Consider the following 22947-nt stretch of genomic DNA (forward strand, 5'->3'; position numbering starts at 1 on the left):
TGATTTGTATTGTATTTGTACTGAAACAATTTCTTTACTGAAGGTGTTTATCAGCTGCAAGTATTCTCTGGTAAAAATTTGTGATTGGTTGAATATACTAACATGTCATCTGCAATTAGCAATACATTGACTTTTCCCATTCCAATTTGTTTCCCTTTGATATCTTTTAGATTTCTTATTCCTCTAGCTAAACCATAAAGTACTATATTGAAAAGATAGGCAGAGAGTGGAAAGCTTTGTCTTGACCCTGATTTTAGTTGAATTGTTTAAGGTTCATTCTTTTTAACATAATATTGTATACTGTCTTCCAAAATATAGGTTTTTTTATTGGATATTTTATCTATCTACATTTCAAAATTTTTCCCCTTTCACAGTTTTCCTTTTGGATACCCCCTTTCTCATCTCCCATCACCCTACTTCTATGATATTGCTTCTCCTCCCACCCACCGACTCCTGCTTCCCTACCCTGGCATTCCTCTAAACTGTGACAAGTTTATGTATACATGCTGTGTCTCTGCATGCTATGGATAAAGAAACAGGTTGGATTATCAATGTAAACAAATCAAAGAACCTGAAATAAGACTGCACAGCAGTGGACAATTCATTTTTAAAAGGAAATAAGTCAATTACATACAATGGAAAAAAGAGAGAATCTTTTCTAAACTGTGCTGATCTAGCACGATATCTAAATGTGAAGAATTAAGTATGTTGATATTTATCATCTCTATTCCATGGGGATCAAAGATCTCAATATGAAATTAAATTAAATATGGTAAATCTAATAGAAGAGAAATTACGGATAGCCTTCAATGCAGTTAAACACTACACAACTACTTAATAGAACACCAACAAATAAGTAGATTGATAGATTTCAACAACAAATCTATCAAACACAAATAAACCTCACAAACTGAAATGCATACATTTGTAAGGTAAAGAACACCAGCAATAGGATATAACAACAGCCAAGAGATTTGGAAAGGATCTTCCCTAAATGTACATCCAATAGAAGGCTAACATACAAATTACATAAAGAACTAAAGAAATTTAAATGTAACAAAACTAATAACCCAATTAAAAAATGGAACTGAGTAGAATTCTCAACAGAAATATATCACATAGCTGAAAAGGACTTAAAAGAAATGTACAGCATCATTAGTCATCAGGGAACTTCAATTCAGAGACTTTGATAATACATTTTCCACAAATCCAAAAGCTAAGATAAAACACTCGAGAGATATCACATACTGTGACAGATGTGGACCAAGAGGAATACTCCTTCAGTAGTGGTGCGGTTCCAGACTTCTACAAACAATTTGGAAATCAATCCAGTTCTTTCTCAGAAAACAAGAAACAGTTTTACTTGAAAACCCAGTTATACTACAGGTCATATAACCATAGGTTGCTCCACCATACTACAAGGACACTTGCTCTATTACATTCATAGCAGTATTATTCATAATAGTCAGAAACTGGGAACAAATCTGAAGTAATTCAACTAAACAATGGATTCAGAAAATGTGATTAACTTCTTCAATGGAATATTATTTTTCTATTTTTTTAAAGGACATCAAGAATTTTGCTTGCAAATGAATGGAACTACAAATATTTTCCTGGAAGATCTATGCCAAGCTGAAAAAGGCATGTACGGTATGTACCTAGTAATAAATAGATATTAGCCATAAAGTATCAAAGCACATGATATACCCCACAGTACAAAAATTAAATAAAAAAGATAAATTCAAGTGTAGGTGCTTGAATCTTGCAGAAAGGAAGAAATAGATAGTCATAGGAGGCAGAGAAGGTTGAAATATTGGTGAAAGAAGGCATGGGGAGAGAAATTGGTGGATCAGAATAACCTGTGGAGAGAGACAGTTGCAAGGTCTAGCATTTTGTGTTAATGGAAGGAATTATGCACCAGCTGAGGGAGGGATGTAAGGAAATTACAGAAGTAATTTTTAAAACTACAGATAAAAATCATACAGCCAACATCATGCTAAATGAAGAAAACTTAAAGCAATCACACTCATTGAAAAAATGTAATACTAATCTCTACTTTACCAGTACCTATTCAATATTGTGTTCTGCATTCTACCTGGTGCAAGAAGCAAAAGAAGAAAATGAAAGTGATACTTATAATGAAAAAACTATACATATATATATATATATACATATATATATATATATATATTCAGAAGTTTACTAAAAACCTTCCTGAAATAATGATACATTCAAAACTGTGGTTTTAACATTTTACGAAAACTATCTAAGGGATTAAAAAGCATAAACATTAAAACTAAAATACTGAAACTATTGGAATAGACAATATTCAATCATAGACTCTACCCATTATTATCTATATCTATAACTATATATATCCTATACGTAAGTATATATATATAATTAATGTTTATATCATCTGTATCCTATCTATGTTAATATAATTACAGATGGCAGATAGACTGATAGATATAAGTACATATAAATTAACCATATATATTGTTCTTATTCAGAAAATACATTCATATATTATATATGTATATATGTAACTATTTATTTAATTATGTGTACATATGTACATATAATATATCCAGTATATATCTCTATATATTCTAATTTATTGTCATCTCTCTATCTACTTGAAAGTATTTTCTGAATAGAAGTCTGCTTTTCCCAGAATTAAGGCCAATAATTTACAAATTTGAATTTATAGAAATGAAATGCTTCCAGGCAGCTTAAGAAACCAAAACTGAGAAAAGTGCCAAGGACTAGCATCAGCTTTTGGAGGCAATCTCAGGGAAGGATATCTGGCAGTAATGAATGAATGACTCAAAATCAAATCATGTATTACAGGCTGATTTACTGTGTTCAGCTGGAGACATATTTCAGTCAACTATTTTTCAAGAGAGTTCTCTCCTGGAGTTCCAAAAACTCTCTGGATAGAACTATGAAAGACACCATTCTAAGTACAGTTTATTTTTTGACACACGTCTCTTTGTCTATATTAATAGAATATTATTTATAAAGTCTTACTGATATAATAATTAGTACTTACTGCCCTTGCAATTTTCATCCTAAATGAAATTATTAGTATTATTCAATTAACTGATTCAAAGTACTTCCTTCTTGTTTAAAAAAATAACTGTCTTAAAATTGTCATCTTCAGCATGTTTCCATTAATAGATCTTACTATTGTGTCAAAATATTTCTCTAGGGGGAAATATTTTGAATAAAATGTTTAGGTATCAGAATTGTACAGAAGACTATATTCAGCACATACAATGAATATCAAAATATGTGCAAAAGGGGAATTTTCATCTAAAATCCTGAATCTTATCCCAAGAATGGGTCTAATTGGTACTTTTCCATATTCCTGAAGTTATGTTCCTTGAAATGACAGTGACATTATCCATAAAACACACACACACCATAAACATTGAGAAAACCTCAGGGTTTGTCTGCTCAGGATACATACACTTCTTAATTGCTGTCTTGGCTTTTGTCTTAAGAAATTAACTTATTTTTTTGAGACAAGATTCTGTTGGTATTACCAATGAGTTAATGTAGAATAAGAATGATACCATCCCAGAATAAAATGAAATGAATACTAGTCACACCAAGCCTGGATTAAGAGAAGACAGTAGTAATATATTTAGTGATAACTCTGACAAAGAACGGATGAGATTGAGTTTTAAAATTACCTATATTATATACCCTATAAAAAGCTCAAAGACTAACAAAACAATAAGCTTCATATAAAATTTATCTGACAAATGTTAGTATTCTACTGTACTTAAATATAGAGAACACTATGCAAGTAGTTTTGATTAGGATAGTAATGAATATTATGCTCGATTTAATCCTTACATTTTAAAATACTATTTCTTTAATATGTTAGAACATAAATTCTATACCATGATTAATTAATGATGTCAGACTAGTAATGTGTGAACAGCTTTTTCATTTTTCTTCCAAAAAAATACTTAATATGAATATAAGCTGGTTTGGGGTAAAATGTTTGCAATTCCTAATGAAATATAGGGTTTTCTTGTGGTTGTTCTCTGATAATGAGTAAAGTTTCAATATTATGTAAATTCTTATAAATACAGTTCTCATTGTAAATAACAGAATTCTGTATGAATACTAGAAGTTTAATTACCTATCATCTTAGTCTCTTGCATGGATCTTGTTTGTGGTCTAAGGATTGAGCTTGTGATAAATGATTTGCAGTCTTGACATTTGTAAGAGTTGCCTCTAGTGTTCAAGCTAAACTTGGTTTGCAAATATGATTTATGAATATAGGATTTTCCACTTTTTTTACATTGGTAACAATTTTTTGTAGTATGGATTCTATGGGGACCATGAAGATTTGAGGACATGGTAAAGGATTTGCAATATTCACTATATTTGAAAATCTCAGATAGAGAAGTTATGATAGAAGAAGATAAATTAATCAAGATCAATTCCCAGTCTAAAATATTTCTAACACCAGATTTGCAGGAAATTTGGAAAAGCATGTAATGGGCAAACCTCAAAAAATATGAATAGATGAAAGATAAGATTCCCAGATTAAAGGCCCAGAAACTATTTACTACAAACTCATGAAAGAAAACTTCTCTATCCTAATGCAATATATGGTTTAAATGATTATGACGTTTACAGAACACCAATTAGATTGGATCCAAAATTCAGTCCTCCTAGTATAATATCCAAAAGTCTAAATGTACAGTACAATAATAAGAATACAAATTGCTACCTGAGAAAATGGCTAAAAAACACATAAAGGCAAACTTATCACAATTACATCTGACTTCTCAACAGATAATCTAAAAGGTGTAAGGGCCTATACACATGATACTACAGATATCAGACCCGAACTTATATCCTCCTAAATATTAAATTGCCATCAATGAAGAAAACTTAAAATCCATAAGCAAAGCAAATACAATAAAAAATTTTCCATTAATACAGCCCCATAAATAATAGTGGGAGAATAACTCAAGTACTAGAAGGGTAAATACACCCCCCAAAAAATCTAAGAAATAAAAATTTACACCAGGAAAAGCAAAAGAAGAAAAACACAAACACACACACACACACACACACACACACAGGCACAAGCACACACACAAGCACACACATACTTACCCCACACAGTTAACAAAATAATAGATATTAGCAATCATTCTTCATTAATATCTGTCTATATAAATGGATAGAATTTCCCAATTTAAAACAAATAACAGACTACATTTATGGATGTTTGACCGTGATCCATCATTTTGTTGTTAAAAAACAAAACAAAACAAAACAAAGACAAACACTACATCAAAGAAAAGCGCTGATAAAAAGATGTTCTAAGCAAATAAACACACAAGAATCATGCTGGCGTAGCAATTCCTATATCTAATTAAAGAGGTATTCAACCAAACAAATCAGAACAGATGGGGAACCACACCTTTTTTTTTTTTTTTGGTTTTTCAAGACAGGGTTTCTCTGTGTAGCCCTGGCTGTCCTGGAACTTACTCTGTAGACCAGGCTAGCCTCTAACTCAGAAATCTGCCTGCCTCTGCCTCCAAAGTGCTAGGATTAAAGGTGTGCACCACCACTACTTGGCTCAGGAACCACACTTTATATGTATAAAGGAATAATCTAGCAGGTGAAGTCTCAATTCTGAACTTTTATGCCGAACATGAACTAACATTCATAAAAGAAACTGTACTTATATTCCCTTGCAGTGCTTACCCTCAAAGCCTAAGCAAGAATTCAGATCACCAGTTAGAGGGGGTTCTGGGTGGCCCCTCTCTGCTTGGTCTAGGGACAGAAGTCCTCTCTTTTAGGTTGGGTGGATATAGGTTTTGGGAACACTCAGAATACTGTGACAATCTCATCTTGAATCTTGTGGTTCTCCATAGCTAACTTTTGAAAATATATCTTAAATGGTTTTACTACCAAATTATGTATCTGTGGTTTTACAAAGTTAGCCTATTTAAGGCCCAGAGACCAAAAGATATAAGCAAAAATGACCCAATTAATGGTCCCAAGATGGGAGGAAGTAGGGTTGACAACCATGGAGAGACTGAAAACTAATTCTTGTACCAGTACTCATCTTTCTCTCTCTCTGTCTTTTCTCTGAGTTCCCTGAGGAACAAAACTGACTTCATAGAGGTTGATGTGAAAAGTATCCCCTCTCCAGGAAAAAGACACTGAGATGGGTATGGCCCTCATACATCACTGGACAACCACAGGGAGACCAGAGCCATTACAAAGTCACCTTCAATTACTGGAGGTCAGGCCTCTATCCTCACCTTCACAAGACTAGAATTGCTGTAGCCCTTCTATACTTAGAGAAGGGAGGAGATGTCAGGGCAGCCCTGCTTAAACACTGAAAGCCTAAAATAAGCCATAGGCATCATATCAGCAGGAGGCCTGTCATACATGTATATTAACACCAAGTCTTGGGTCTCTGTGGAAAAACCTTGAAACAGACGGCTATAAGATATTATAAACAGGCAGCATTTGTAGAAATTTACCAGCCTGAATAGTCATAGACCTTGTAAATAGGTAGCCTTAGCAGATAATAACAACTTAGATAAGGACAAGTGAATCATAGGCAGAGTCATTGTGACCTGTCCCCTGAACATTTACCCAGCCAATACCCTGTTCTGAAAGATATCTGTATTCACCCTAAAACTGTTATTGACACCATGTTGTGCTTGCAGAGAGGAGTCTAGCATAGCTGGTACGTAAATAAGAGACTCTACTAACAGCTGACTTAAGACAGAGGCAGATATATATAGCCAAGCACTGTACAAAGGTTGGGGACCCCTATGGAAGCAATAGAGGAAAGATTAAAGGCGCTGAAAGAGAAGGCAACCTTATGTGAAGATGAACAATATCAACTAAGCCGGACCCCTGGGAGCTCCCAGAGACTAAGGTACTAAGCAAAGAGCACACATAAGCTGGTTCAAGGTCCCTTGCACATATTTCAGATTACCTGGTTCTCTTCCTTCTGTATTCTCTCGGTCAGGTATCCAGGGCTCTTTATTTTGTTCAAGACAGATGATTACCTCTGGTTTTGAAAATGCAATACCTGTATATTCAAATATAAATTAGAATATTCCTTTGAGTGTACCTGGGTACTTACATAGGAATATATGATACATATAACATGAAGAAGAGTAAAAAAAAAATACATGAATAACTTTTTATATCCACTTTTTTCTAAAGTGTTTTAGACTCTACATAACTCAATTCTTTTTAAAATTCTGAATAAATTATCACATTGACTAAAGACAACTGTGGAAGTCAAAGTGGATTCACATATAAATGCTAATATCTGCCTAAGAATAAGTTACTAAGATTGAAGGATTCTTAGTTCAAATTTAAAATCAAGAAAAATGTAGGTAATATTTTAGCTATAAATATGTTACTGATCAATACTTATAATTAATGAAGGCCAGATCCAAGTACTGAAAGAAGTTTCAGATATTTCTGAGGTGAAGTAGAAATTATGAAATAAAAATATTCTTACCCACAGAAACCAGGTTGTTGTAATTCTCCAACATGACATCTCTGTACAAAGTCTTCTGAGCAAAATTGAGACATTCCCACTCCTCCTTAGAGAACTCTATAGCCACATCAATGAATCGCAATAGACCCTGAAATTAAAATTAACCATTTGCCCTCATATCTATTGGCTAAGTTGTATATTTGCCCAAGAAAGATTAGTTAAGTATGTAAATTTTTATGTTATCAATAACAAAGAGTAATTTTTGATGAATTATGATCTGAGAAAAATAGTATTTGGCGTCTCTGCAAAGATCCAATAGTCTAGCAGTTCTCCACTTGAGGATGTTGACACTTTTCATGGTCAAATGGCATAATCCCATCAATGATCTAATGGTGGTTTCCTAAGCCATGAGGAAGCAGAGATATTTACTTAATTCATAGCATGCTTCATTGCAGTAGCAAAATTACAGTTATCAACTAGTAACAAAAATAAACTCATGGTTTGGGTCAATAAGACCTCAGAAGTTTTTCAAAGAGTTGCAGCGTCAGGAAAGCTGTGACCTATGTCAATAGGCTCTCAGCATTATTATTTAAATTATTTATAATATATTTATTGTATAATTTAAAATACAATACATATTATTATGTACTATACATTTGTTACATTATTTAATATATAATAAAATTAAATATTTATTAAATAATATGTTATACACATTGCTATGAAAAATTAAAAGAGAGAATAATATGAAAGGTTTTTTTTGTAAATATGAGTTAGTACAGTGAAAGTTTTGATGTTATAATAATGAGGATATTTCTGTAAAAAGAGTCATCATGTCCCATACCCATGCACACATTTACCTGAGAAGAACACATCTTTTCTTTCTCCTTCAGAATGGAATGTCTCACAAATGTTTATATGAAAATTACACCTTCCAGAAGCCACACTTTATTGATAGACAGCCAATCCTCCTCCCTGTCCCTGATGAAACTGAAGTGTGGAAAGCAGGAATTACAACTCCTTGCCTTCTGCCAGAAAACTGCTCTGGAGATCATGAGCTTATATAGGGAGAAGGGTAAAAAATCCTTTACTGATTTCAGGTGTTTTGTTTAACCAGAAAATGGTGTATTTCTCTATAGGACTGGGTATGTAGCAGTAGTGACCTCCTATATAGCTAACAGACAGATTGTAATTTTAAATCGATGCTGAACATAGTTAAAATTGATAGTCTCCCTTTGCTTTCTTTACCTTTGCTTGAGGTGCTTTATCAAAAAGCAAAACAAAAAAATCCAAAACAACAACAACAAAAACCTGATGCCTCCATTTGCATTAATTGTCAGTGTCTGTGAGGCAACCCCAGCTGAAATTATTTCTGATAATAAGTAAACATAATACTTGCCTGTGGCAAAGAAGAAATAAGGCAACCAATTCCTATCTCATCATTTTCTACAACAAGATATTTCTCTTGACTTCCATTTCCTTTTCTAAAATACCATGATTTTGTTGTTTTAAAGAGATACTTATGATTATATTTTCTTACCTGTTTCCTTTTAAAGTGAGTTGATTCTTTTGGATTAATTATTAAAAACACTATCTATTCACATGTCAATATGACAGCACTGCACCAATTCTAATACCTTCACCTGTCAGTGAAAGTAGCTGAACTTCAGCCTCCAACAATATCATCCATGTTGACAACCTTGAACTGATAAGAGTCTGAATAGTGTTATATTAAAAATATCTTTACTACCCAATACTTTGTCATTTACTTCCTGTGAAGTATACACTGTAAAGCAAAAAGAGAGACACTGTGCTTACATGCAAAACTCACCCATATGATTAATATCAGTCATCAAAAACTACTAATAAGAACTCAAATTGTGCCTCAATTATTAATTCCAATTTTACTTAGGTTTCTTTTTTACTTTTTCTTCTCTTTCATTCTCCTATTCTTTCCACATTTTAAGGCTCTATGCCAGTGAAACAAACTTTTAGAAATTTCAGAAATACAAGATGAAGGTCTAGTTCACAGAGTGATTTCAATGTTTCCTTGTACTTGAAGATGTCAGAACAATGTAAATTGTTTATCATACTTATTACATTTCTAAGGTTTGTCTCCTACATGTATTCGGTGGAAAATTCTGAGAGTTGAGGAGTGGGTGAAGGATTTCCCACATTCATTACATTTGTAAGGTTTCACACCAGTTTGAATCCTGTAGTGAACATGAAGTCGGGAGGACTTTGTAAATAATTTACCACACTCATTACATTTGTAAGGTTTGTCTCCAGTATGGATTGTGTGGTAATCTTTAAGATTTGAAGAACTGGTGAAGGATATCCCACAGTCATTACATTTGTAAGGTTTCTCACCAGTATGAATTCTGTAGTGAACTTGAAAATGTGAGTACTGTTCAAATGATTTACCACACTTATAACATTTGTAAGATTTTTCTCCTGTATGGATTCTTAGGTGAACTCTAAGACTTGAGGATTGGCTGAAAGATTTTCCACATTCACTACATTTGTAAGGTTTGTCTCCAGTATGGATTATAAATGAACTTTAAATTTTGAGGACTGTTTAAAGGATTTCCCACATTCATTACATTTGTAAGGTTTCTCACCAGTATGAATTCTGTAGGGAACATGAAGATGTGCAGACTGTGTAAACGATTTACCACACTTATTACATTTGTAAGGCTTGTCTCCTGTATGGATTCTGTGGTGAACTCTAAGACTTGAGGAAAGGATGAAGGATCTCCCACATTCACTACATTTGTAAGGTTTGTTTCCAATATGGTTTCTGTGATGAACTTTAAGCATTGAGGAACAGGTGAAAGAGTTTTCATATACATTACATTTGTAAGGTTTGTCACCTTTGTGGATGATTTGGTGAGCTTGAATATTTGGTGACTGGCTAAATACTCTGGCTTTCTGAGTGCATTCTTCTTTATGGCCTGAAAAATGTGGAAAATATATGAATAGAAATTTAAGAATTTATTACATGTTAGATCCTTGAAATTAATTCCTTTAATATTTTTATACCATCCCTCTCTGATTTTAAAACACATTTTATGAAAAATTTTCTAATATTTACAAAAGTCATCAGCAATTATTCAAAATATCAAATTACTTGAAGCAATCTTTTTCCAACTATCACTCTAGAGCAATTTTTTCCGTTCATTTTGATTCTCAATTATTAATTTGGACACAAATCATCTTTCAAATCACTTGAAGAAAACAATGACAGAAATAAAGGACTACAATATTCAGTTACAGATTGAATCCCAGTCAAAGATTAATTAATAGTTTTAAAATAATAAATATTATGTGTAAGAAAGAAACATAATAAAACCTAAGTGTATCAGTTAAAAATCATGTGAGGCATATGAGACATGAAGATTTAAAACTGTTCTCAAATCTTATAGAAAACTCACTGAGACAGATAAATTCCATGTAATCCTGAGAAATTCTAGTCATGATAAAAATCATGATATAATTAAATCAACTTTTATACTATACTCATAGATAAAAGTAGATTTCAAATTAAAGTATGATATTCTGAAAGTAAAATTTGAAAAGTCCAACATTATGTTTGAAATATAGTAATGAATCTCTGATCTACACATCATTCTTTGTTAGACAGCTCTGTCTGCATCCTTAGAGGCCTGCTGCCACCCATCCCAATCATGTGCGATCCCCACTCCCTACACCTCTGCAAAACAGGTTCCCTGGCAAGTACAACAGAAGACATCTGCCCCATACATCCCATGATGCATCTTCTAGTACACATAGCTACTTGTGATCCCAGACTCTTGCAGCCATCAGAAATCACTAGCTTTTTCTGAGACATAGGAGATTTCAGTCTTTTGTACGTATTTTTTCACACCCCTCCTATCAATGCTCATGGACTAACAGAAAAGATAAGATGCAAGAATTGTGTAGGTCAGAGGTGGTTAATGATGATAAATAGCATTTCCAGACACAACAAGATTAATGTCTATATAAACTCACTGAGAATTTGAAAACATTCAGCTGACTAGGACATGTTCAGCGAGATAAGACCCCAGCTTTGAGAAGGAGAAAGAGGGTAGAAAATGTCCCACAATATAAGAACCTATACAAAGTTCATAATTTCTTGGAGTGGAAAAATAAGTTTTATTCTATGATATAATGTTAGTTCTATTAATTACATTTCATGGATTTTGTTCACAAAGATTCTTCTTTACAAATCTAATTCCATGTTTAAATACATTTTTTTGGCTTCCACTTTTTTTCTGTTGAGAGTGAGAATGAGTGAGGAGAGAGAGAGAGAGAGAGAGAGAGAGAGAGAGAGAGAGAGAGATGAACATAAACAGACAGAGAAACTGAGATATTGAATTAGTGTTAGAAGTGGAAATAGTCTGGGGGGGAGAGAATAAAAAGAAAAATATGAGCAAAGTATATTTTATAAAATTCTTTAATAATGATTATTCAAATATATTTCCCATATACGTGCAACTGAAAAATAAAGATAACAATTAAAACATAGAATTACCTTATTCTGCTCTGTAAAACAGATATTACACACCACATTTCAAACTAACACTATTCAAATAATATAAGGCAAAAATCAAATAACAGTCATGGTTTACATTTCTTTGGTTACTTATTCTGAATGAAATGCTTAGGAATAATCTCTATGTAAGATTGATTTAAGATAAAACAATAACCACACTTCAGGACTAGATTGATCCTTAATTTAGAATTATCACATCACATATTATTTCATTTCAGATTACCTGGTTCTTGTCCTTCTGTATTCTCTCGATCAACAATCCAGGGCCCTTTTTTTTTTGTTCAAGACACATGATTACCTCTGGTTTTGAAAGTTCAACACCTGTATATACAAATATACATATTAGTATACTAGTGAATGTACCTGGGTACTTGGATGGGAATGTATCATACATGTAACATGAAGGAGAGTTAAAAAATGAATGAATGATTTTTTTATAGCCACTGTTTTCTAAAATATTTTAGACTCTTCCTAATTCAATTCTATTTAAAATTCTGAATATCTTTTTTAAATTATCACATTGATTAAAGACAACTGTGGAAGTCAAAGTGGATTCACATATTAATGCTAATATCTGCCTAGGAATAAGTAACTAAGATTGAAAGACTCTTAATTTAAATGTAAAATCAAGAAAAAAGTAGGTAATATATTAACTGTAAATATGTCACTAATCAATACCTAAAATTCATGAAGGCCAGATCCAAATACTAAAAGAAGTTTTAGACATTTCTGAGGTGAAGTAGAAATTATGAAATAAAATATTCTCACCCACAGAAACCAGGTTATTGTAATTCTCCAACATGACATCTCTGTACAAAGCCTTCTGAGCAGAATTGAGACATTCCCACTCCTCCTTAGAGAATTCTATAGCCACATCAATAACTCGCAATTCACCCTAAAATTAAAATAAACCATTTGCCTTCATATCTATTGGCTAAGTTCTATATTTGCCCCAAGAAAGGATTAGTTAAGTATGTAAATTTTTATGTTACCAATAAATAATAGTAATTTTTGATGACTTATGATCTGAGAGAAAGAGTATTTGACTTCTCTGCAAAGATCCAATAATCTAGCAGTTCTCAACCTGTGAATGTTGACAATTTTCATGGTCAAATGGCATAATCGCATCAATGGTCTAATGGTGGTTTCCTAAGCCAAGATGAAGCTGAGATGTTTACTTAATTCATAGCATGCTTCATAGCAATAGCAAAATTACAGTTATCAACTAGTAACAAAACTAAACTCATGGTTTGGGTCAATACAACCTCAGAAGTTTTTTTAAAGAGTTGCAGTGTCAGGAAAACTGAGATCTCTGGCATTAGGCTCTAAGTATTATTATATAAATTATTTATATTGTATTTATTATATAATCTAATATACTATATATTTTTATATACTATACATTTATTAAATAATTTAATATGTAGTAAAATTAAATATTAAGTAATACGTTGTATACCTTGTTATGAAAAAATAAAACAGAGAATAATATGAAAGTTTTTTTGTTAATGTGAGTTAGCACAGTGAAAGATTGGACGTTACAATAATGAGGTTATTTCCATAAAAACAGTCATCATGTCCCATACCCATGCACACATTTACCTGAGAAGAACACATCTTTTGTTTCTCATTCTAATTGGAATGTCTCACAAAAGTTTATATGAAAATTGCACCTTCTGGAAGCCACACTTTATTGATAGGCAGCCAATCCTCCTCCATGTCCCTGATAAAACTGCAGTGTGGAAAGCACGAATCCCAACTCCTTGCCTTCTGCCAGAAAACTTCCCTGGAGAGCATAAGTTTATATATGCAAAAAGGTAAAAAAATCTTTACTGCGTTCAGGTGCTCTGTTTTTCCAGAAGATGGTGTATTTCTATATAGAACTGGATATGTAGCAGTAGTGACCTCCTATATAACTACCAGACATACTGGAATTTAAAATGGAGGCTGAACATAGTTAAAATTGATATTCTCCCTTTTGCTTGCTTTACCTTTGCCTGGGCTACTTTATTAAAAAAAATGATATCTCTACTTTCAATAATGGTCATTGTCTGTGAGGTAACCCCAGGTGAAATTAATTCTGCTAGTGGGTGAACAAAATAGTTGCCTGTTGACAAGAAGAACAAAGGCAATCACTTCCTATCTCACTATTGTCTTGAACAAGATATCAGTTTTGGATTCCATTTCCCATTCTAACATACTGTGATTTAGTTGTTTTAAAGACAGACCCATGATTATGTTTTCTTACCTGTTTCCTTTTAACGTTTGTTGAATTCTTTTGGATTATTTATCAAAAACACTTCACATGTAATTATGACAGCACTTCACCAATTCTAATACTTACACCTGTCAGTGAAAGTAGCTGAAATTCAACCTCCAACAATATCATACATGTTGACAACTTTGAGCTGATAAGAGGCTGAAAAAGTGTTATATTAAAAGCATAGTTACTACCCAAAACTTTGTCATTTACTTTCTATGAAGAATATACGGTACAGCACAAAGAGAGACATTATGCTTACCTGCAAAACTCACCCATATGATTTATTATCAATCTACAGAAAGTACTAATAAGATCTTAAATTGTGTCTCAATGATTAATTGGAATTTTCCATAGGCTTCTTTTTCTTTATTTTCTCTTTCGTTTTGCTATGATACTCACATTTTAAGGCTCTATGCCAATGAGGCAAACGTTCAGAAATTTCAGAAATGCAAGATGAAGGTCTAGTTCATAGAGAAATTTCAAATTTTCTTTCTACTTTTCAATTAATAGTAACTATACTGCAAATACTTTTGTCTTAGGAAAAATTATACTACACTTAAAATTGTTTAGAATCATGGGACAACAATGGCAAAAACTCGGTAAAACAGGATTGCAGCTTAAGGATGACAGAATGTACTATTTCATAAAGTGTATGAGTTCATTAGGCATACATTGTGATATAGAAACACATTGCTTCAGTAGTTGGATAGTATTTTTGCATGCAATTGCCTCCAGTAAATACTAACCATTGAGGATACATGATAGGATACATCAAAGAAAGAATATCTTATATTTAAAATATCCTGACCAGATACATACCAGAAATCTGGGATACCATGAAAAGGATTAAGTTAAAGATCATAGGAATAGATGAACATGAAGAGTTCTAGACAAGGAACAGAAATTATTTTCCATGAAATCATAGAAGAAAACTTTCACAAATAAATGAAAGACATGCCTATAGACATGTAACAAACTTATTGAACGCCAATTAAACAGCATCTGAAATGAAATTCCTTCCACTGCATAGGAAATAAATCACTAATTCTACAGAACATAGAAAGATTATTAAGAGAGGGGAGTTAGAGTGGAAAGGTAAAACATCTAGGCAAACTCATCAGAATTATACCAAAATTCCCAAAATAGCCCCTTAAATCTTTAAGAGTATGAACACATATATTGCAACCTCTAAAAAACTACAGATGCCAACCTAGAGTACTATACACAACAAAACTCTCAATCTCCATAGGTAAAGAAAACAAAATATTTCAAGAAAAATCCAAAATTAAACAATAGGTGTCCACAAATCCAGTTCTGCAGAAAATACTAGAACCAAAACTCCAATTCATTAAGGGAAACTACACCCATGGAGACAGGAGAGAGACAATATGTAATTTTATACCATCAAAAACAAAACATGTGAAGCTCAGAAAAAAATGCACACCCACACCCACAGAGAATGAGAGGGATTGGGGGAAAGAGGGAGGGAGAGAGACAAACTATGTCAAGATAATAGGAATTAACAATCACTGGTCATTATTAACTCTGAACAACATTGATTCAATTTCCATATAAAAAAACACACAAATTAAAGGACCCTAAAACAGGCTTATGACTCTGCTACATAAAAGAAACACACTTCAGGAATAAAAATAGACACTACCTCAGAGTTAAGGACTAGAAATAATGTTTTACAGGCAAATGTACACTGGCATAAATATTTTCCAAGCAAACAGACTTCAGCTACAAGCTGGATTAGCTATTCTAATATCTAACAAAACATATTTTCAAGTAAAATTAATCTACAGATAGAAGAATATTTGATGCTCATTAAAGAAAAAAATCTACCTAAATTTTCCCAATTATGAATCTGTATGCCCCAAACACAAGGGTGCCCACATTTGTCCAAGAAACCTTGCTAAGTTAATCTGCACAATGAACCCCATTCATTACTAGTGGGAGAATTCAAAATTTAACTTCACCAATCAGCAGGTAATTCTGATGAAAGCTAAATGAAGGAATAATGAAATTAAATGCTTTATCAATCAAATGAGCCTAACCAATATCTACAAAAAGTTTCTCCAAAACACTAAAGATTATACCTGCTTCTCAGCACCACATAGAACCTTCTCCAAAATTGTTCATGTAGTCGATCACAAAGTAAGTCTCAACGTAGAAATGAACTACAAATAGCTTGTATGTTATTACACAACCACAGGTTTAAGCTGCAATTCAACAAAAGCAGAAAGGCCAGAAGTCCAAAACACTCATGGAAATGCAACTGCTACACTATACTCAATGATCTCTGGGAAGGAAAGAAATGAACGAATAAAAGGGATTTTAAAATTAAAGGAGATGAAATCATAACTTTCTCAAATTAAAGGGACACAATGAAAGCAGTTCTAAGTGGGTCATTCAAAGCACTTAATGCCTCCATAAGAATCTTAGAAAGTATTCATACCAGCAATTCAAATTACATCTTTAAGGTCTAGGTCAAAAAGGAAGCAGAAAGAAACACACACACACACAAAGTAGTAGAAGGCAGTAAATAATCTAATTCAGGGATGAAATCAAACAGTTACAGAGAAAGATAGCAATAGAAAGAATCATTTAAACCTAGGGCTGGTTCTCTGAGAGAGTGAAAAAGATAGAAATCCTTCACCAGATTAACTTTAAGACAAAAAGCCAGCATACAAATAAGCAAATCAATAAATGAAAAGTGTACCTAAAAATGGTCATGGAAGAAATTCACAGTATCATTGTGTCTTAATTTAAAGGATACACTCCACAAAACAGGGAAATATATAATGAAATAACTTATTTTCTGGAAAGATACCACTTTCCAAAGTTATATGAAGGCCTTGAATCTTATAAAAATGTCATTTATATACTCTGCAAATTCATGAATTGCTTAAAAGTTTCAAAATGATTAAACATCCAGGGCCAGATAGTTTTGGTGGAATATTCTGCCATACTGCCATAGAAGTACTAATACCAATATTCCTCAAATGATTTCACAAAACAGATACAGAAAGAACATTGCCAAACACAACCTATGAGGACAGTATCACCCTGTAACCTAAACTACACAAAGAATCAACAAAGAAGGGTAATTTCAAAACAATTTCTCCTCTAAACATTGATGCCATTGTTTAAAATACTCAAAATCTACTTATTAGTGAGTACATATCTTCAATGTTCCCTTGGGACTGAGTTGTGTCACTCAGGATGATATTTTCTAGTTCCATCCATTTGCCTGCAAAACTTAGGATGTCTTCTTTCTTAATAACTGAGTAGTATTACATTGTGAAAATAATGACATTTCCTGTACCCATTCTTCTGTTTTAGAACATATTTGATGTTTCTAGCTTATGGCTATCACAAATAAAGCTGCTATAAACATAGTGGATATGTTCTCTTGTGGCATAGTGGAACACCCTTTGAATATATGCTTAAGAGTGCTATATTTGGTTCTTCAAGTAGATCTATTTCCAGTTCTTTAGGGGACCACTAGATTGATTTCCAGAGTGGTTGTACAAGTTTGCAACCCCACTAGCTATGAAAAAGTTTTCTTCTTTCTCAACATTCTCACCAACATATCCTGTTACTTGAGTTTTTGATCTTAGCCACTCTGATTAGTGTCAAGTGGAATCTTAGGTTCATTTTGATTTGCATTTCCCTGATCATTAAGAAGTTTGAAGATTTCTTTAAGTGATTATCACCCATCCAAGATTTCTCTGTTGTGAATTCTCTATTTAATTTTGTACTGCAATTTTGACTGGGTTGTTGAGTTTCTTGGTGCTTACCTTTTGAGTTTTTTTTTTATTTTGGATACTAGCCTTCTATTGGATGTGGGGTTAGTGAAGATTTTTTTTTTTTTTGCCAATCTGTAGTGTGCTGATTTGTTCTATTGGCTATGACGTTTGTATTACAGAAGTTTTCCAGTTTCCTGAGGTCCCATTTATCAACACTTGATCTTAGAACCTGAGCCATTGGAGTTCTGTTTATAAAATTTCCCCCAGTGCCAATGAGTTAGAAGCTCTTTCCAAGTGGCCTATCTTGAATCCTCTCTCAAAGGACCAAAAAGCAGCTGAAAGTTTCAGATGCAAATATTTACACTTAATCAATGGTCAGAAGCATGTGACACCTGTGGTTGAATTAGGAAAAAGCTGGAAGAAGCTCATTAGAGCGGTCTTATAGGAAGACTAGCACTCTCAACTAACCTGGACCCCTGAGATCTCTCAGACACTGAGCCACAAACCAGGCATCATATAGTGGACACTGAGACCCCCAACACATCTACAGCAGAGGACTGTCTGGTCTGGATTCAGTCAGAGAAGATATACCTAAACCTCAAAGACCTGTATTCTGAGGGACTAGCGAGTTCAGGTGAGCTTGGCAGGAGTGGGGACATCCTAGTGGAGATGGAGTGGGGAGGAAGTGTGGGATATGGAACAGAGGGAGGACTGGAAGCAAGATAAAATGTGGACAGTAAAACATGATTAAAGAAAAAAATACAAACCAAATCCAGGTATGCATCAAAACCATCATCGAGGATGATCAGGTATGCTTCATCCCAGTGATGCACTGTTGGTTCAATCAACAAAATCTATCAATAAATTCATCGGATAAACAAACTGATACAAAAAACAACATGATCATCTAATTAGTTGTTGTGAATGCCTTTGACAAATATACAACATTTCTTCTTGTTGAAAGGCTTAGAGAGATCAGGAATATAAAGCTCACACTTAAACATAAAAAACAATATACACCAAACCAATAGCCAACATCTAATTGAATGGAGAAAATTAAAATCAACACTAGTAAAATCACAGAAAATACAAGGCTACCTACTACTTCCATATCTATTCAGTATAGTAATTGACATTCTAGATAGAGTAGTAAGACAACTAAATTAAAAATGTTTTAAATTTTGAAATGAAGATATCAAAATTAGGTATTTCCATATGATAAGTAAATATACATAAGTTGTTGAAATAAATATTAATAAATAAGTTCCTATGGTTGGGTCAAAACCTTCCTCAATTGTTTTGGTACAGAAGTAAAAAGATGCAAAATTTATATGTTAATATGTCTTAAAAACATAAATAGCTAGGCTACTGTATAACCTACATGCAGTTAATCCACCTCCCATCAATAATTACATATTATTATTGACTAAATTCTATTTTCTATTTAGTTGTTCTAGAGACAGTTGGATAACCCTCCAGCACCCATGCTTTCTCAGCTCCATCACATAGTGCCAATGCATGTCTGACCTATGTTTTTCTCAGGCAAAACATCTCTCCTCAACTCCCTCTTGGCATGGTGGATCTCCTTCCTGATGGAACCCAGTGTCAAGTGCAGGAAATACTAAAATCCCAATTCCATCTCTCCTCTACAGCTACTGGCTGTTGACATCTTTATTTACCAAAAGAACCAAATGGAGGAAGTTTTCCAGAATCTATGTGTAGATCCTCTACTGTAAGCAGGGGTGTTTTTTGACAACATGATTAGCATTCATAATATAAGCAGCCACATTTTTCCCTATTTGTCCAATTAAAAAGGCTGTCTTCACTCAGATATACATTGAACATAATTGTAATATTTATTTATATTGTAAGGTATGATATACACTTATATCATCTAGTCTGCCATATTTGTCAATTTAGATAAATTATTCTATCATTTATACTAACCTAAAGAGTATACAATTTTGTGTCTCAAAAAGGTTTGATGTTAACTTGAAATACTATCTGAAAACCATTCTTTCATATCTAGAACATCTTTAATGTTAATCAAAGCAAGGTCAATTATGAGACTAAAACTAATCGTCAACCTCATCATAGATCTGAGACTGAATTTAACATTACCTGAATATGTAGGAAGCACAATAATTTACATAACTAAACTTATATAATTTGTAGAAACAGCTGACTACCTGGGCAGTCCCTGATATTGCGTATAATGTTAGAGTATCTGTCTTCAACGTTCTGTCACAGAACCATCTGTCAGGCCTTAAGTGAAACAAGAATTATGAAGGACTAGCTTACCCTAACTTGGCACAAATTAGAAATTGACTATCTCACTTTTGTTTGGAATTTTTGCACACAATATGGTCTGTAGATGATATTAGAGTATTTTTGTCGAATGACTAGCTTCCCACAATTGATACAACTCCAAATGAAGGTAATGGTACTCAATATTTTCTTTGAAGTAAGATGGGGGTACTTTCAGGATCGCACATGTCTCCTAGTCAGAGATATATTAATAATGAAATAATTCTAAATGTCATATGCTGAGGGTCTCTGATGTTTTTGGAGATCATATATGTATGTATGTATGTATGTATGTATGTTTGTATTCATATATATATATATGTATATATATATATATATATATATATATATATATATATATATTTGTGTGTGTGTACATGTATATAAATTACAAAAAATATATACTGTATTAGTCAGAATCTAACATTATTATGAGATTAGTGTCTGATTTAACATACATTCCATAACTATCTTAAAAAGTTTGTAATAACAGCTGTTAGAACTACTGAGTCTGACTCTTGTATTCTTAAATAAATTGCTTAGGCACAATGCCTGTCTAAGATTACCAAAATTAATTTTAAATTTTGTATCAATGTTCAAAAATGTATGCCAATAAAAGTTAAGCCTTTACGAATATATAAGTTCTGTACCAATGTTTCAAATTTTAATTACAATTTTCTGTCAAAATATAAAGATTTTTGCAAATGTATGATTTTGGCTATAAATTGTTTTGTTTAAAGATAAATTAAGTATTACATTCCAATATATATAATTTATTACAAAATTATTCAATCCCTCTGATTTCTTTTCAATCTTCTTCATTTTAACTAAGAAAGAAAGAAGAAAGAAAAGGAAAGGAAAATAAGAAATGCTTGAGTCTAAGTTCTCTAAATAAAGAACTCTAAATTGAACTTAATATTTTCCTACCTGTCAATTTCTTAATTATCCCTAAAAATGACTATCTATACTTTATACAGTAATCATAACTAGACACCTACACCTAAGTGAAAGGTAAGACCACTCCCATCAACTTCTTTCTGCTGAATTAGGGTAACAAAATAAATTGTAAGCTGTGAAGATAGGGTGGGGTAGAACATTAGAAAAATTGAGTAGAGTTAAGAAAGTTAGCTTTTGCCTTTCTAATGCAATCTTTGTATAGATATAAAGTTCAGTGCTTAACTGAAGTCCTGATTGGAACCATTTGAAACTTCAGATGAAATGAGGTGATCTCGAATTAGAAGTAACTCTTGAAACTCTCCTGGGAACAAGACTTGAGGAAACCAATCATGTGAAGCAAAAAACAACTGGGAGGACAAGTTCCCAGAAGCTATGTGTAGATATTCTCCTGTAAGCATAAGCAATTGAGGAACATATCAGAAGATTAGAAGATTTTTCATGCCGATGGATCAGTATGCTTAAAGTAGTGAAAAAGTCAATATTACCATTATAATATTTTATAAGTAACTTGACAAAATATTGAGAAAATATACACATCTTGATATGAACTACTGCTCAATATTAGGCATAGAAATAACACATAATAATCTTATACAACAAACCACATCAGATAGGCTTTGCTTCTCAGGCATAAACCTTGGTTGTCAAAAAATATAGCATCTGACCTAGGCATACATTATGCATGTAGAATACCATAAGAATTAGCTAATCAATCATATACTCAATTCATTTTGTACATACTATACAATCTTATAGCGTCAGAAAATAATAAGTGACTTAAGTCATGATAAAAAAAATAGCAAAGCTGTCTTATGAACTTCACCTAAAATTAGCTAATACCAAGCAGCTTATACACAGAAATCAAAACTTAGACAACATCAGTACTCAGTCTATGATACTTTGTTCATTTAATTTCCAACATCAAAATACCAATGGAAGAGTCACCCAAATCTAAAAAACAAGTCACTAATTTTATAATGTGTTTTAAAATCCAAGTGATACTTTTATAGAGAGGCCTAACATCATGGCATTTGCAGTTAGAAATGTTTTTCTAGAGAAATAAAAACCACTACATAAGTAGCTATATACTAATAAAATAGGCATAAAATAATAACAATTTTAAAAAGAGATGACACTAAAATCAGGGATAAGACATCTTTTGCATTATTCAATATATTACTTGAAGTCCTAGATTCAGCAATCAGACACCAAAATTAGATAACAGGATTCAAATCAGAAAGGAAGAATTCAAGAAATCCCTTTTTACAGATAATATATAAGCAACCCCAAAATTTCTACCAGAAACTTCCTACACCTGATAAACAATTTCATCAAAGTTGCTGGATATAAAATTAATTCAAACAAATCAGTAGCCTTCTTCTACACTAAGGACAAACAGGCTGAGAAACAATCTACGGAAGCACCACCATTCACAATAGCCATGAATTACATAAAACACCTTTGAGTAACATTAGGCATGCAACTGAAACATGTATGACAAGAGCTTCACTTCTCTGAAGAAATAAATCAATGAAGACCTCAGAAGATGGAAAAAATATCGCATGTTCTTGGATTGGTAGGGTAAAACTACACATCT

The 22947-nt window shown here is 32.7% G+C and overlaps 1 protein-coding gene across 1 annotated transcript in view; it reads right to left on the reverse strand.

Annotated features, from left to right (window-relative positions):
* Nucleotides 1-9578: 9578 nt before the first annotated feature.
* The window catches only part of LOC114636485 (zinc finger protein 160-like), a 97197-nt gene continuing 83828 nt past the window's right edge, over nucleotides 9579-22947 (reverse strand). The window contains 2 exon segments of the mRNA XM_028784558.1: nucleotides 9579-10066; nucleotides 10069-10386. Coding sequence (XP_028640391.1) covers nucleotides 9579-10066; nucleotides 10069-10386 — 806 coding nt within the window.

Source organism: Grammomys surdaster, unplaced genomic scaffold (genome assembly GCF_004785775.1).
Source record: "Grammomys surdaster isolate TR1022 unplaced genomic scaffold, NIH_TR_1.0 124271, whole genome shotgun sequence".
Taxonomy (NCBI): Eukaryota; Metazoa; Chordata; class Mammalia; order Rodentia; family Muridae; genus Grammomys; species Grammomys surdaster.